Source organism: Lontra canadensis, unplaced genomic scaffold (assembly GCF_010015895.1).
Source record: "Lontra canadensis isolate GAN:19392208 unplaced genomic scaffold, GSC_riverotter_1.0 scaffold66, whole genome shotgun sequence".
Taxonomy (NCBI): domain Eukaryota; kingdom Metazoa; phylum Chordata; class Mammalia; order Carnivora; family Mustelidae; genus Lontra; species Lontra canadensis.
Genome location: NW_022631060.1, coordinates 8,432,351 through 8,448,799, shown reverse-complemented (window position 1 = coordinate 8,448,799; position 16,449 = coordinate 8,432,351). Strand labels below are relative to the sequence as shown.

Below are 16,449 nucleotides of genomic sequence, written 5' to 3'. Positions count from 1 at the left end.
CGAGGGCAGGGGGTCGAGCCCAGCTTGGGAGGGGACCGTCCCCCTCCTCCTCCCAGACGCAGGACGCGAAGCCTCGCGCGCCGGAGCCCAACTTGGCCGCCCTCGCGCACGGCCGCCGCGCCGCTCCTCCCCCTGGGCTTTTTGGGCTGGGGGTCCCGCCGCCCTCCCCGCCCCCGGGGCTACCTGCGGACGCCGCCCTCGCCCCGCCCCGCCCCGAGCACAGCGCGACGCCCCGGCCGCCACCCGGACACCGCGCGCTGGCGCGGGACGCTGAAGAGCCTCGGCGCTCGGCCCGCGGGCCCGGCCCGCCCCCGGCCTCCTGCTCCACCGGCCGCGTCTCCACCCGCCCCGACCGTCGTATCAGTCGGGGCGGCCAGTGGGGCCCCAGAGGGCCGTGCGCGGCGCCCCCAGCCAGGGCCCCCAGGCGGGGGTGGGGGTGGGGGGGCAGAGACCCAGCCCCGAGAGAAAGAGGGCACTGCCTGCGCAGATGCGTGGGTGGCCCGGGTTCAGCCTCAGTGGAGGGTACTCGGCCCCCTCCCTCGGGCGGCAAGACCCTAATTCATCACTGCGGCTGTTTTTCCCGAGAGGAGGAGGCAAGCCCAGGGATGGGAAGGAGATAGGGGGTTTGCAGGGCAAGTGTCTGGCCTGAGCTTGAACCCCCAGCCTGTGCAGAACTTGGGTATCTGGGTAAAGTGTGAATTGTCCCCGGTGGGGCGGTGGCGGTTTGAGGCCTGTAGTTAAGCAAGGCAAAGAGAACTTGGCAGGGGCGGGGGCTCTGACCCACACCCCCAGGCCGGCTGAGGGCTGGAGGGGTGGGGAGGGCAGGTGTCGCTCGCAGCCCTGCTTGTGTTTAGGAAGCAAGGTCTGCACGATTCAGTGCCAGCCCAGACAGCAGAGATGCAGGCACCGTGGAGAGCTGGGAGAGTTGCAGGCTCCTCACCTTCTGTGACCACGAGCCCACACCCCTGACACCCCGGGATAAACACAGTAAACTCTGGGTCAGAGCTGGCCTAGACCAACGGCGAAAGCCGCTCCTTGACCATGGCATGGGTGGTGGCAGGATGGGGGCAGCCTGGCCTTTTGGAAGGTCGCCTCACACTTTGCACCCCAAGGAGGAGCCAGGCTCCTGCCTGGTCCAGAACTGCAGACCACCTGCCACATAACAGCCCACAAGCCACCGGCTGTGGCTGGCCTCAGGTGGAGACAGACCCAGTCCCCCCGGGGGCCCGACTTTGTTCACAGGCAAGGAATCTAAGCATCCTTGAGGACGGCCTGCCCTCCCTGAACCCCACAGGCCTGCCCTGGGGGGAAACGCTCACTGGTAGTAGCCACAAAACCGAAAAGAAATGTGTCCCATTCTTCCCTGCTCCCCCTACTTATGCACAGAGAGGAGAGTCAAGCCTTCCCCCTCCCAGCCTGGGAGGGAGGAGGGTCACCTGCTGTGGTCTTTAGTATTTATCTTGTTTGCAGTCTGCACTGAGGAGCTGGGAGCCGAGGCCCGCCCCCGGGTGGGATTTGAAGGCTCATCCCATGAGGAGTTTCCAGGAAGCTCCAAAAGGTGTGGGCTGGGTACCCCAGGTGCCTGTCCCTGGGGGGCGGAGGAGGGTGGATGGCAGTCAAGTAGAGTGGGGCGGCCCTGGCTGGGGCCACAGGGACTTCGCAGAGCTTTTGCCCTGGCCCAACCCACCACCGTGCAGGAGCGGAGATAAAGACTCATTTTTCTTGGAAGAGTCTGATGGCCAATGTGGTACATGCCACCAGCCCAGTTGTATAAATACACAGAGAAAATGTTAGAGTTCTAACCCCTGGAACCATGAACTATAAACCAAAAAAGCTCAGGGGGGAAAAATGTAAATAGGTACCAGAGCTGTTTTTAGCCATCATTGTTTACCTTTCTGGGGGGGGCAGGGCTGGTCTATTGTATATTTAGCCAACGTTCAAATGCACATTATTTAATGCCTTATTATTAGCAGAAATATGTTAAACAGCCATTAATAGATGTTGATTCATTCCAGCTAAAGCTATTTTTCTTCTTTTCATCCCCTTGGCTCCGGTTAAGCTGTGCTCTGATGTGAAACCCTTCCGCCCGCCGACTCCTGCATATGCAGGAAAGCTGGACGGAGCTCCAGACTGTTTAAAACGATGTTTGATCCAATCCAGTTGAAAAAGATATTTTAGTAAATACCTGAACTCGCTCATTTCTGCAAAGATTGGCTTTGGCTGTGAGGTTGGTAAACGGTGCTGTGCCAGGACGATGGCAGGCTGGGGAGAAGGGGGACTCTCGCGGGGTCTGAGCGGGCAGAGTGTGCCCCAGGAGGAGGGGCCCCAAGGGCTCCCCCAGCCCATTTTGCGGGAGCCCCGGCAGTCAGGAGCATCCTGCCTGCGTCGGGAAGATGTTTACATCAAAAGCAGAGCCGGACAAGTGGACTGGCGTGGGGAGGTGGCACGCCTCTGTCACAGCCATCATTATAGGGTACGGGGATAATCACGCCACGCCATGCTTGTAATTATGGGACATGGTTTCCCTTTTCGGTGGTGAGGCAGGGAGGGCAGTGGAGGAGGAAGCTCCCGGCGAGGCCGGGGCCAGTGCTCCTGCCCTGGGGTTGGCCCAGGTTTAAAATAGGCTTTGCAGGGTGAGGCCCAGCCCACTGGGACAGGCTCAGTCTCCTCGATGCCTGGCCTTATCACACAGGAGGGCCTTACTAGAGATTCTGGGGCCTCCTCGGAGACACTGGACAAGCCCACGACTGAGGCCAGCAGCACTTGGGGTCTCCACAGCTCCCAAACGCCGCTCAGGAGCAGTTCAGAGGCCAGAGCTCACTTGACTGGCTGAGTGTCACCGCGCCTAAAGCCACCCCCTCCGCAGAACTCAGTGTATCCCCCGCAGTTCCCCAGGAGGACCCTTGGAGAAGCCAGGAGACGCCCGAAGGCCACGTAAATTCTGTCCCTACTGTCATCCATCCGCTGAATACAGACATGGTCATGGGTCGTTCAAACAGTGGCTTCTTGTGATCTCAGGAGGTCTGTTCTCAGTTCAGCCGGGGGCTTGGAGCACCTGCTGTGGGTAGGGCCCTGACTCAGGGTTGGCGGAGGGTGGGGTATATGATGAGCAAGGGAGGCCTGGCCCCAGAGTTGGTGTGCCGTCGGAAGGGACAAGCCTGGGGCCTCGCAGTGGGTCACAGAGGGACCCCAGGCTTGGACAGTTGCTTCTTGGAACCTCAGTCTGTGTCTCTACAGGAAGGACCTTGGCAGAGGCTGCTCCTTCGAGAGGTTTTGCAAAGCTTGGAAGAGGATCCAGCTTTCAGCCCAGAACCTGGTGAGTTGTAAGGGCTGGTTTGGAGGGGTGCTGCTGCCTGTGTCATGCTGGGTTCACAAAGGCAGGACCACGTGGTGGAAGTCGCTCCCAGCAAAGCTGGGGGCTGGCAGTGGTCCCTGACCTGCGGGCCAACAGAGGGAGGGTGGCTTTCTCTGGATGGAGGGGGGCTGTAGGGCAGAGGCCAGGAGGAGATGCAGAGCTGGGGCAGCGGGAGGAAGCAGGCCAGCCTGGCAGGTGGGGGGCATCCGGTGAGTGACAAGGCAGAAGGTGTGGCCAGATCAGACCAGGGCTCTGGGGGGCTGCCCTTGGCAGGACAGGGTGAGGCTTTTGATAAGATAAAAAGAAAAAACACAATGGGCTGAAGTGAAATCCACATGACATGAAATGAACCACTTCAAAGTGGACAGTTTGGTACATTCTTGATGTGCGACCTTCGCCACTGTCTGGTTCCAGAACATTCCATCCCTCCCGGTAGAGCCCCACACCCCGTGGCAGCTCTCCCCACGGTGCTCCCCAGCCTCAGCCACGGCTGCTCCCGGTCACCGTGGATGGCCCTGACCTGGCCATTCCGCATCCCTGCGGTCACTGCTCCTCTCACACTGTTACTTTTTTCTTAACAGTGTTCACACATGATTTCTTTTTCATAATTTTCTCGAGGTTCATCCGTGTTATATATCAGAACGTCGCTCCCTTCCGTGAATGAGTGATATTCCGTGGTGCAGCTTTGTCACATTTGTTGACCCATGTGCCCACTGATGGGCATTGGGGCTGCTTCCAAGGGGGTCCCGTTAAAGCCCCATTAACGCCAAGGGTCCCGGGCAAGGCTGAGCGGTGAAGACAGCCCAGCTGGGGAGAAGGAAGCGCAGGCTTCCGGACACCCTTTGGCTCCCGATGGCAGACACAGGGGGTCAGCCTCCGGAGGGCGTCTGTCTCCATGGGCTTAGCTAGCAGAGGGGCCCCCAGACCCGGCGAGCCACCCGCCCGCGCTCGCCTCGGGGGTCTGTCTATTTATGAAGCACTAAAACAGCACTTACTGGATGCCGGCCCCATTCCAAATGCTTGATAAGTATCAGCTCCCTGTGGTTCCTTCCGTTCCATCCCCCCTTCCAGGTGAGGAGCCCAGTGCTCAGAGCGCTGGAGGCACACAGGGTGAGTGCAGGCTGGGGACTCGAACCCAGACAGCCTGGTCTGGAGACCGGAGCCCCTGCCGAGCCCTGGGCTCTAGGCTGGAAACCCCGAGTTGCCCAGACCTTGGCCATCCCTTCCCATGCCCCGATTTGAGCCGGACCCGGGATCCTCCTTCCTATTTTCTTCAACCCAGCTCACTTCTTAATAACCTTTTCATTGTTACTTTTATTTTTTAATTACGGTAAAATGCACAGGATATGAAAGGTACCATCAGCCATGTCGGAGGACAGAGTTCTGTCGCGTTAAGTGCACACACACTGTTATGTGGCTGTCACCGCCCTCCATCTCCGGAACTTTCCATGCTCCCAAACCAAACCCCGGAGGGGGCGGCAGGCCTCCCGGTACCAAGCCGAGACTTGCCTGGGGCATACTCCAAGTGACCAAGAGACACCAAGAAGACTGAGCTGTGTCCACACGGGCGCCGCAGGGCCCCGCTGCCCGAGTCCCTGTGCCGCCCAGAACTGGTTCCCTTTGCACCGAAAGTAGGTTTGCAGCACACCCGTGACTGGAGGCCGCATCCGGGGAGATGCCAGAAATAGCGGCCTCCTCTGTGCAGGACGGCGAGGTTCTGTGAGCCTCGCTGTGGCTGGAGTAACAGCCACGGGCGCGGAGCTCTCGGGTACCACGGCCACGCGGGCCTCCCGTCTGCTGTTTGACATCTGTGCTGCCTCAACCGTAGGGGACATGGTTCTCGTCCCCGCTGACAGCAGAGGAAGCGGATACCCGGGAAGAGAGAACCACTCTCCAGAATCCACATAGCTGCCCAGTGGATTCTAGAACCTTCTAGTCGACTCCAGAATGCTTTCCGCCACACCATGCCAACCCTCTGTTTGGACTCAACGCATTACGACCAGGACAAAAAGGCTATGGAAACAATAGAAAAACATTCTATTTAGGCCTTTAACGTGCTGTGTCCGAAATCCGGCTGGGGATCCTTGGCCTGTCCTCAACCTTCCGCCTGTTTGTTTGTTTGTGGGATGAGGTGGGCGGAGGGCCCGAGGGAGATGCTCCGCTCACAGCCTTCCAGGTATGACTAACATCCTGGGGCCTGTTTACCCTCAGAGGCCGCTCCTGTCGCTCGAGTTTTGGGAATTAAACAGATTCTAATTAATGGTGCAAATATTTGCGCTGGATGCCTCATCAAAGAACACACAGCCTGGATTTTTTGGGGTTTTTTTTCAGAGTAAATGACACCAGTGCCAAGGCTCTTGGCCACAAACCAGAGGCGAATTATGGGTTCCGGCTATGTTCTTAAGTGGTTCAAAGATGTAGATTTATATAGAAAGTCCCTTTGTAATTCAACACATCTGGTGGTTTCTTTCCCCCCAAAAGGTCAAAGGCGAGCTGCCTTCCCTCTGTGGAGATGACCAGACGTCGATGACAAAACGCTTCCCGATAGGAAGACGGCTTCACCTGGAGTGTGGTGTTAAGACAGAACAGTCTAGAAGTCGGTCTGCCATCCCTCGGGGAGTCTGCTTGTTAAGGCTGTGTGCTTTGCCCACAAAAACTCGAGACACTGTCATCTGATCAGGGTGGCCTGCCTGGCACGATGGCCCATCAGACGGCCTGGAAGGTGAGCCCTCTTAAGAATGGATGGGAGGCCTCGTTGTCCTTGTGGGGCTTTGCCCAGGAGAGCAGTTTTGTCTCCAGGCCTCACCCTGTTCTTCAGTGTGGGTTGGGGGATCGGGATTCCCAGGGAAAGAAAACACCAGGTCTAGCTGTCCTTGGGGACCCCCACCTCCCTCCAGCCGCTCTTAGCCCGGCTCCTTGAGCCTCCCTTGGCGAGGTTCCCTTCCCCCTTGGCCACAGTATGCAAATGACAGGCACTATGAGACGAGACAGCTCACAAAACCTCTTCTCCCCGGGCTCCCGAGATAAGGCTTTCTCAGACCTTGGGAGGGAATCTGAGAAGGAAAAGTCCAGCTCAGTTATCTCCAAAGAGCTCAGAGCCGGGAGGACCTGCTGCCCGCGGTGCCCGGGGCAGTGGGGCCCACAAAGCCACCATCGTCTCAGGGGACAGGCCTGACCAGGAGTCGGCTCCCAGTGTCCCTGAAAAGATGAGGGTAAGTGCATGTCCCCAGGCCACCCTTCTGCCTCTGGAGGACACATTTGCTTTTAAAGTCTCCGAATGCAGCCTCAGGGCTCAGGGCTGGGCCGGTGGGGAGGGTGGGCTGGCCTGCTGCTCGGGTGCACCTGGGTCAGAGAGCGTAACCCTGCCGCACCCCTGCTCGCCTCGGGTGTGCATCCTTCTGCCTAAGGCCTAGGTGGCCTTGCAGGGCTCGTGCACTGGGCTCTCGGCGCTGGGCTCTGGGAGGATTCTGCAGGACCAGGCCCGCTTGGGCACGGCTCAGCCTTCGCCACGCGCTCACCGTTCCTGCGGTATTGGCTCGCAGGGCGCGTGTGCCGGGCAGGACTCTGAGATCATCACCTGCTCCAGGGGGCACGTGACAGGTCAGCTGGTGTCCAAGTCCCCCTGGGCTCTTCAACCCGAAGGATTTAATTGCATTGTGAGGGAGCTGGGTGCTGCCTTCCCACTCTGGGCAATGGCTCTGCCCAGACCTGGAGAAGCAGGGGAGAGTGGGCTACAGATGGGGCTCACATGACAGACGCTCGGTGTCCCCCAGTCCTGGAGGCCAATGTCCAAGATGCAGGTGCGGGCAGGGCGGGTCCCCCTGAGCCCTCCCTCCTCATGTGTGGACGGCCGTGCTCCCCGTGTCATGTCCCTCTATGCGTGTCTGCGTCCTGATCCCCTCTTCTTCCAAGGACCCCTGTCACACTGGATCAGGGCCACCCCGGTAACCCCTGTCTCACTTCAGTCCCCTCTGTAAGGCCCCAGCTCCAGATTCAGCCACATTCTCAGGTGCTGGGTGTTGGGACTCTCAACATAGGACTTTGGGGGCACGATTTAGCCCCTACCAGGTGTAATGAAAGGACGGTTCACAGAGGCTCGGGTCAGGGCGGGGGATCAACAGGAGGCGAGGAGACGCCTCCAAGCTAGCACCGGGGGAGGCTGGGCCGGAGGAGAGGGCTGTAGCCTTCGGAGCCGGAGCCTCTACTCTCAGGAGAGGCCAGAGGGACAGACAAGCCAGTCCTCTGTTCTGACGGCCAAGTGGGTGACAAGCAGACACAGAAAGGGCATCTCCCCCTTCCCCGCCCTTCTCCCAGGGCACGGGCGGAGCGGGGAGCGAGGGCGCCCGGGCTGGATGGCGCGGGGCTCAGGCCGCACCGCGGATGGGGCTTTGACTTGGGCCACGCGGACGCAGACGGCTTGATTAACCAAACACAGCAGGACAAACCAAAACAAACACATCGATCGTGGGCGGTGCTCCTGCCAGCCAGGAGGTTTCCCGCAGACGGACCTGCCGCGCAAGACACCCAGCTGGTGGACAGCCCCCAGCGGCTCGCGGGGGAGGACCCGGAGCCTGTCTGGAGCAGCCGTCCGGGAGAGCGCGTGGCCCGGGGCGGGTATCCTGCAGCGGCCACATTCACGAGGAAGCCCCAAAAGATAGGCGTGCACGCTCCCAGCGGCTGGAGGAGGGGCTTTCCTTCTGGGCACCCCAGGACCCAGGAGCCTCTGGGCTGAAGGAGCCCGAGTGGCCCGAGAGGGCGGTCCGGGGGCCTGCCCTTGGGGTCTGGCTCAGTTCCTTCCTCTCGGGGGCCTCATTTCCACAGAAAGACACCAGCTCCTGACCCCCCAGCTTCCCAGACTGTGAGAGCCCGTGGGCGCCAGAGGAGGTCTTCCTGGGGTCTCCTTAGGGAGGGTGGGTGGGCTTTGGTCATTTTAGGGAAGGGCTGCCCGGCACTAACTCCCTTTCCCACTCGGGGACCCTCTGGGTGTGATGCTGGGGGATACGGAGCCCCTCTCCTGTAAGGTGGTGGCCAGCCCTCCAGCTTCGGCTCCCTGGTGGCGGGGGTCGAGGTCACTTGACTCCTGTGTGGCCACTCAGACCTGCCCATGAGCGCCAGGCCTGACTCCGGAGAGGGCATGGCGAGGACTGCCTCGGGCTGTGGGGCGCAGTCAGGGGCTGTGGCAGCCGTGGCCGTGGCAGGGAATCTTGCGATGACGGTACGGAGTGGGGACACTTGCCCTTCCCTTTGTTCCCGCGTCTTACGGGGCCGTCCGTCATGTTCTTTTCCAGACAACCACGGTGGACTGCTGTTGCTTGCAGCCGGGGGCCCGGAGCCCCAGAAAGTGACGTCTGCCCTCGTGCCCCGAAGCCCGCTGGTCTCAGGCACCTACCTTCTGAGCCACTGGCGCGGTCATATTTTGTGGATGGTCTGAATGGGGCTGCGGTTCCCGTTTCCTTTTAGGATTGGCTGCTGGGGGTCTCAGGGACAACTTGGGGCGGTGCCTGGAGCAGGCGGTTAGGGTGATGGGCCATGCGCAGTTGAGCCCCACATTCTCCGATCGGGTGCAGGGCCAAGTGCTTGGGGCGGGGGTTCCCGTGGGCTAAGAGCCTGCTGACCCGCACCCCTGCCCCTGCCCTGTGCCAGCTCGGCGACCTTGGGCAAGCATGCTTCTCCTCTGTCTCTGTTTGTCAGATGGAGGTCCGTGTGGTGCCCACTCCCACATTGTCGTGCAGAGCGGGTGAGCAAGACGGGGTAGGACACTCCGTGTCTGGCCCACAGCGGCCCTTCCGCGCGTGCCCTATTTCCAGAACTTTATTGTCCCCGTGCCTCCTTGTTTGTACAATCTCCTAAATCATTGTGTTTCTTGTGGAAGTTTTAAAATCTCAGCAAACCACACGGGGCGCCTGGGTGGGGAGGGCGCAGTCTGACTCGTGGTTTCTGCTCCGGTCGTGATCTCAGCGTCATGAGATCCAGCCCCACGTCGGGCTCTGCGCTCCGTGGGACGTCCGCTTGAGACTCTCTGTCCTTCTGCGCACCTCCCCACTCTCTCGCATGCTCCCCCACCCCCTTCTAAAATAAATACATCGATCTTAAAAAAAAAAAAATCTCGGTAAGCGAACTTAAAACCATTTTAGAACAAGGGACAATCCAGAAAGCAGACGCTCCAGTAAGAACATGTGGGCTGACATCTTACACCTCCCAGGAATGTCTCCCCAGAGCTGCCAGACCAGGGAATTAAAAGTATTTTTTATCTTTAACAGAGTCTTCAAGGGCCCATAGAAAATACTTAGAAAAGTGGCGGACTTCGGGCAATAAATATTTATCGAGCGGCTCCTTGGCATGGGTTCAGGTGCTGAGGGCACAGGGCTTTAGAAAAATCTTTGCCACAAAGGAGAAGATCTTTCTACGCAGAGAAGAAGGAAAGGCAGTGATATCATGTTGGTGAGCGGGGGCTTTTGAGGAAAAAGGACACAGCCTGCAGGGACAGAGAGCAAGCCGCTACAGATGGGGCTTAGGAAGGGATGTGTGCCCGTGGGCCTGAGGGCGGGAGGGCAGGGTGCTGTGCAGCTATCAGGGGAGGACCGTCCTAGGCAGTGGACAGCCGTGCAAAGGCCCTGAGGGCAGCCGGCTGCTGCTTTAGCAACAAGCTTAATGCTCTCGGGAATGCTGAGGAAGAGCAGGGAATCCTCTTGGATTTACCAACCCCGTCCCGAGGCAGGATCCCAGGTCAATGTTGATACGGCGTGTTTACACAGAAATATCTTATCACTACGCAGTGTGAAAGCGACAAGAGGCAGTCTTCAGGAATTGTTTTACGGCTCTAGGAAGATGACCCACGTCATGTTAATCTCAGGGTTTCACAGTTTGCACAGGCATTGAAGGCGGGGATCACGGGCCTTTCGCCTGGTGACTGGATGTGTTGTGCATTCACAGCGTGCCGCGTCCTGCCGGGGCCACGGGGTATGTCCCCACATGTCCCCGCACCCGCTCAGCACGATGGCTCAGTCTGCCCACAGTAGACCAGGATGGCGTGGCACTAGCGGGCCAACCCCCCAGTGGTTTCCCTCAGCTTGCCTTCCCCTGTCTTTTACAGGGAGCCACGTACCCACAGCCGAGCTCAGGGGGATCAACAGCCCATCCTACAGATGAGAGAGTGAGGCTCCGAGGGAGAAGGGGAGAACTAAGTCCCTGGCCAGGACAAGGGCTGGGGAACCTCTGGAACCCATGCCACAGAGCGCTGGTTGTCCCCCAGTGTTCACTTTTTGCCTCTCTCTTAAAAGAACTAATTTTTAGTTGTCATGTAACCTCCCGAACAAAGCCGCATGTCCCAGCCTCCTTTGCCGCTCATGGCAGCCATGGAACTAGGTTCAGGCCAGTGAGAATGAATGAAAGCTTATGAAGAACTTTCATGGGAGGACAGCGCCTTTCTATGTCTTTTCTCTCTCTAGTGCTGGAATGCAGACTTGATGGCTTGAGCTCAAGCAGCCATTTTGGGTCATGAGGTGGATGCCTTTACTGAGCGCAGTGGAGCAGCCTCAGAGAAGGACCGTGGGTCTCTGTTGACCTCACGAAGCCCCCTACCAGTCCTGGGATCCTGACAGTCCTACATCTGGACTTGGCTCAGTGAGAGAAAGTCACTCTCACCTTTTTAAAGATAACTTTTCTGTCTCTTGCTGCAGAACCAACAGAGGCCTTCCCTTCATGGTGGCTGTTTATGCAAGTCCCTCATCATGACAGAGATGAAGAAAGAGCCCCAGAGAGAGGGGCGTGATCTGCCCAAGGTCACTGAGCTCCACTTACATAAGCATTTCGTTTCAAAGCTGCCTAAAATAATTGCTAAAGCAAATAGCCCTCGCTTTCCGAGGCCAGCCAAGACTGTAGCCCAGCGAGTTCACAGGAGGTCTGATCGATGAGGCTGGGCATGCTTTAAAGGCCTTTGCCACCCTCCACTGTGGCTGCTGTCAGCCCAGCTCTGCCTGCCCCTCCCTGAAGACTCGGGCAGAACCAGGTTCCTTGACCCGACTCTGAGAAATCGCTCCCCTGCCAGTCAGGCTCTGGGACAGCTGGGTGCACGGGCTCATTGGCTCTGATGTGTGACGTCTCCCGGGCCAGGTTCCCCTCCGCAGAGAGAAGCCCCCACAGGACACCCCCACCCCCCTGCACGGCTCCTCCTCCTGGTTGTCTGCATTTCCTGTTGCCAGAGCCTTTTTCGAGACCCTGAGACCATGGCAGCACCCCCCACCAAACTACTGCTGATGGTGATTCTGAACCTCCCATTGGGGACCCTTCCTCTGACTGATGAGGGGGTGACCCAGCTCATTCCAGCCACCTTCTTGCTGTCGGGTCTCCCAAAACTCCGAGCTGCCACTTCCTCCTTGTCCTGAGATCTTATGTGGCATTTCATGGCTTCTCTTGGTGACAAGACGGACAATTTCTCAGTAGAGTCAGATACTTAGGATGTTTGTCTGACGACAAAATAGGGGCCGTAGCCAGAGGGAGGCCCTTCCCAGACACAACATGAGATGCTGAGCCTCACCACGGAAAAGGCTGCCCTGTGTCCCCTGTCCTTCCAGTTCTCTGGGGGTGGGGGGGTGGGGGGTTCCAGGCTCATTTTGCAGAAGAGGAAGTCGGGAGCTGAAAGGTTGACGCACCCCAGGCCACACCTGCCAGGCAGACCCGGCTCTGGGATCTAGCCCCGGCTGCAGACCAGACCCCGCGGCCCCCGGACCACCTTTCGCAGCCTCCACCCTTGAGAAAGTCTCCACACTAGGCCCTGGAAAGGGAACCACAGGACTCTGGGTGCTTCTGGAGAAGGGGAGTGTTCTCTCACTGCCAGCCCCGCACCCCTGCGCCTGGTCAGGGCCCGTCCCCCTGAGTCCTGCAGCTGTCCTACGTCCCGCAGAGGAGCGGGGGTCCCCTCAGCCGGGAGCTGTTTCGGGAAGCCTCTCTTTCCTGCCTCCAGCTTCTTAATGGCTCAAGCATTCGCTCTACGATGCGATGCGGCGTTTCCTGGAATTCCTAGACCCGAACCTGCCTCCTGTGTGAGCCGCGGGCCGGCCCTCCCCCAGGGCGCCTGCCTCCCTGACCGCAGAGCAGAGTCACCGCCGCTCCGGCATGGCCGTCTGGGGACTACCTCGTGGGAAACGGGTCCTCGGACGGTCTCAGCGTGGGGGTCGCAAACACTTGGCAACTCTCTGTAGCTCTTCGAGGGCTTCTCGGAAACGTCTGATGCCTCATTCACATCCCTCCTCCCTCTGCCTTGACTCTCCGGCACTCGGAGGACAAACCAAGAATAAAAATGGGTCCTTTCCCAGTGAATTCACTCATTTTTGCAAATCTTCACTCTGTCCCCCTCTGCCCTGGAGACGTCGTCGGGTCACTCCTGGGCTGGAGGGGGCAGTTCCGGCCTTGGCCAGGGCCGTCCGCGGGGAGGGAGCTGCCCGATAGGCTCCGGCCTCGGATCCCTGAGGGGGAAGCACAGAGTGGGGGCCTCCAGAGCCCACCCCCTCTGCCCCCTACTCCCGGCTGGAGTCCCCTCTGGGGCGCCAAGGAAGCTTCCTCCTCCGTTCAGTCACCCATCCATGCAGTGGAGATGCAGTGAAGCCATTCATTCATTCATTCATTCATTCATTCGGGGACTAAGCACAGGACAGAGGGTGGGGCTGGTCAGACGGACCCAAGTCTTAGACTTGGTGGCTGAATTCCCATGAGACGAGAGGTCGGCTCTGTCCCAGAAGGGCCCTCTGCCCTGCCCCTCGTGTCCCCAGCCGGCCCCTGATGCCAGGAAGGGCCTCAGAGACTCCCCCACCCGCCACCCCCGTCAGGGTCTCCCTCTAAGAATCACAGACAGGACACTAATGGCCTAGGAATGTGGTGCTCACTATTCTCCCTCCCCCTCAGGGAGGGATGAGGGCCAGCTGGTGAGGGGGTGTTGTGGGGGAGGGGAGGTGGGGTGGGGACAGGACGGCCGTGTGAGAGCACCCCCCATGCCTCATCAGGCAGACGGTAGTACATGTTGCCCAGAACGGAAACTCCCTGTCGAGCCGGAGGCCCCAGATGGGAGCGGGCTGGCCTCCTCATTCTCAGCCCCCGTACCATGTCCCCTCTTTCCACAGCAGCAAAAGGCTCCGTGATTACGAGAGGAGGCTCTGGAGAGAGGCGGTGGGGCCCCTCACAGCCCCGCCCCTACCTGCTGGGTGACCCTCTAGCTGGTGCCTTCATCTCTCTGGGCCCCAGCTTTGTGTAATATGGGAGTGAAACAGCCGTTGGTAGGAGCCATGCCCTTCCTTCGGGCTCGACACTGTTAATAGTCCAGTTTTACCGAGGAGGGAACCAAGCACAGAGAGGGGGAGCAGCTTGCTCTAGGTGGCCCAGCGGATAAGTGAGAGTCGGGTCCGATGTAGGGGTCTGGCCCCAAAGCCTTGGCATCATAGCCGCCCTCATAGGGCCCCTCGAGGCTCAGGGGTGTCACAGCCCGAGGGCTCAGCAGGAAGCCCTGTAGGCAGTTAGTCCATCCAGGCCGGGGGCTCTCAGGGCACAGGGGCAGGTGGCCCTCCAGAGACACCGGGCAGTGTGGGGACATTTCTGGGTGGTCACACCCGAGGGTGGGGTGCTCCTGCCTGTAAGGGGTAGAGACCAGAGACGAGGCCGATAGTCCCACAGAGCATAGGATGGCCCCACGATGAGGGACAGGACAGCCCCAGATGTCAACAGTGCCGAAGCCAAGAATGTGGGCCTCTGGTTACTGCTCTCAGGAGGTGCTTGCCTTCTGGAAGGTTCCTTGCCTTAACCTACCCCGGTCAGGCCTGCCACCGTGGGGGTGCTCTCCCTGCCGGAGGGCCTGGGCACTGCCCAGAAGCCACATGCATGGGGATCTAGAGGGCAGAGCGGGTGTCCAACCTGGGCCGACGGGGCTGACAGTGCACGGCGCTCTCCGGACCCCCACCCCGCCGTGGACCCCATAGCTCCTTACTGGTCAGCAAAGGGTCCAGTGCGGTCTCCTCCATCCAGGCGCCCCCACCACGCACTCTCCTCTCGTGGATGCCGGCTCCCCAGCAGGTTCCAGAACAGCTCTGCGTTGGGATCTCAGGCACGGTGGCAGAGGCCACTCCCCAGGGCGAGCAGGTTTGCAAAATGAGTCAGCGGGGCAAGGAGACTGGCCACCAGGTGCCAATCGTGGGTTAATCATTAACACTCGGACACTTCCCTGGGATCCCCAAGGACCCTCGGGCCTGGCCTCAGCCAGCCTCGACAGGGGACCTGGGAGACCCGCCCATCAGGGTCCGCCTCGGTCGGGTTGTCTGCTGAAGGGGAGGGTCGGCACCCAGGGACCCTCTCCCCCTTCAGCCACAGGACTTCAGCTCTGTCAAGTCAGAGTCACGGAAGGTGTGGGCCCATTTCACAGCCTGCACCAGCGACAGTCCCTTCAGAAATCCCCTTCCCTAAGTGCCTCCTCTGTTTCCCACGCAGTGCCAGGCCCCTGACATTCATCGTCTCCCTGGACACCATGCCGACCCTGCAAGTGATAAGTTGTGTCCCCATCTCTCTGGGGGTGGGCTGAGGCCCCACAGGCGGCTGTCCGGTGAGAGGCCTGGCAAAGAACGAGGAGGAAAAGGAGTAAATCATTTCCTCCCTTGGGGGCTCTGTTTCCTCAGCCGCCTCACAAGCTGTTCAGGGGTTAAAAGAGGCCACACAAGGAAAGTGCTGAGCGCGGGTCCCGCGTGCACCGGCGCGCAGCAGACGCTGGCTGTTTTCTGGGTCATCAGGCTGCGTGTCCAGGCCCAGGATCCTGGCCTGGTTTGTCACTGGTGTGGAAGCAGGTGGCACGTGTTGGATCAACGGTTGTCAGGTGACTCGGCCAAAGCCACGGGGAGGACAATCTCAGACCAGATGGGTCTGCCTCCCAGGGACGTGCTAGACAAAATGCCGGACACTTCCTTCATCCCCCAGGAACGTGGACGGTGCCGCCTTCCGGTGGAACATTTGGGATTCCAGCGACAGCGACGGCCCTCCTGACCAGGGACGGACGGCAGGGCGTGGACAGGTTGGGGGGCTGGTGAGCGAGTGCGGGGAGGCCTCCCCTGGGGGTGGGGAAAGCTCTGAGTCAATGGGGCAGGGGGACCCTCAGGGGAGGGTCAGGGCAGGAAAGCCGAGAACTGGGTGCTGCTTCCCTCCCCGGAAATGAGCTGCGGACTCAAGAGTTTTACTCCAAATCTCCCCCAGCTCTCTCGGCCCCGTAAACCCATCCTGCTCCCAGTTCGACTGAAAAAAATTTTTTTTTGAGATTTCATTTGTAAGTCATCTCCACACCCAGCGTGGGGCTCGAACCCACAACCCCGAGATCACGAGTCATACTATCCACCGACGGAGCCAGCCGGTGCCCCTCAAAGGAGGTTGGAGGGAGGTGAATCAGAGACTGCCGTGGGGGGAGACGCAGTAACACGTTTCATTCATTCTCTCTTCCAGAGAACATTTCCTGAGCACCTACGCTGTCCGGAAGGGACGCTCGGAGGCAGAGAGCTGAGGGGAAGCCGCGGGGTACAGGGCAGTGCAAGGGTCTCGTGCTTCAGGAATTCCACTCTGGGGGCTCAGGTGGTGAGCGTCCGACTTTTGACTTTGGCTCAGGTCACCATCGAGGCCCGCGCCCAGCTCCCCGATGAGTGCGTGTCTGCTGGAGACGCTCTACCTCTCCCTCGGCCCCGCCCCCCCCAAAATACCAGGTGCTTCTGTTTTCGCCCAAAGCCTGCAATCAAACCTTTTGGGCTCTCTTTTGGCCTTTAAATCACACGGGTGGGAGTTCAAAGCCAGGTCCTGCCCGCCAGTGGCCTGGAGACCAGCCGGGGTCACCTCTCCGGTCCGGCGGTGTATGTCATAAGTGATGAGTGGCTGTTTCTCTGAGAAAATGATAACCGGCTGTGGGCAGAGTTATCGGGCGTCGGGAACAGAGAGGCGCAGGGCGAGCGGCATTTCTCCCCCGTGCCCTCGGAGCCGCACGGCTTCACGGGCCGCTGTAAACAGTGAAATGTAATATTGCCTTATTTGGTCACAGAGTCAAGTCATCACTTGCAGAGGCCTCTCTGCTCTGGGAGAAACAA

The 16,449-nt window shown here is 59.7% G+C and overlaps 1 protein-coding gene across 1 annotated transcript in view; it reads right to left on the bottom strand.

Annotated features, from left to right (window-relative positions):
• Nucleotides 1-14,471, bottom strand: part of ANO1 (anoctamin 1) — a 151,422-nt gene extending 136,951 nt beyond the window's left edge. Inside the window, exon 1 of the mRNA XM_032879717.1 lies at nucleotides 14,328-14,471. Within this exon, the coding sequence (XP_032735608.1) occupies nucleotides 14,328-14,361 (34 nt within the window). The 5' untranslated portion in view covers nucleotides 14,362-14,471. The remainder of the gene's footprint in view (nucleotides 1-14,327) is intronic.
• Between the last annotated feature and the right edge of the window lie 1,978 nt (nucleotides 14,472-16,449).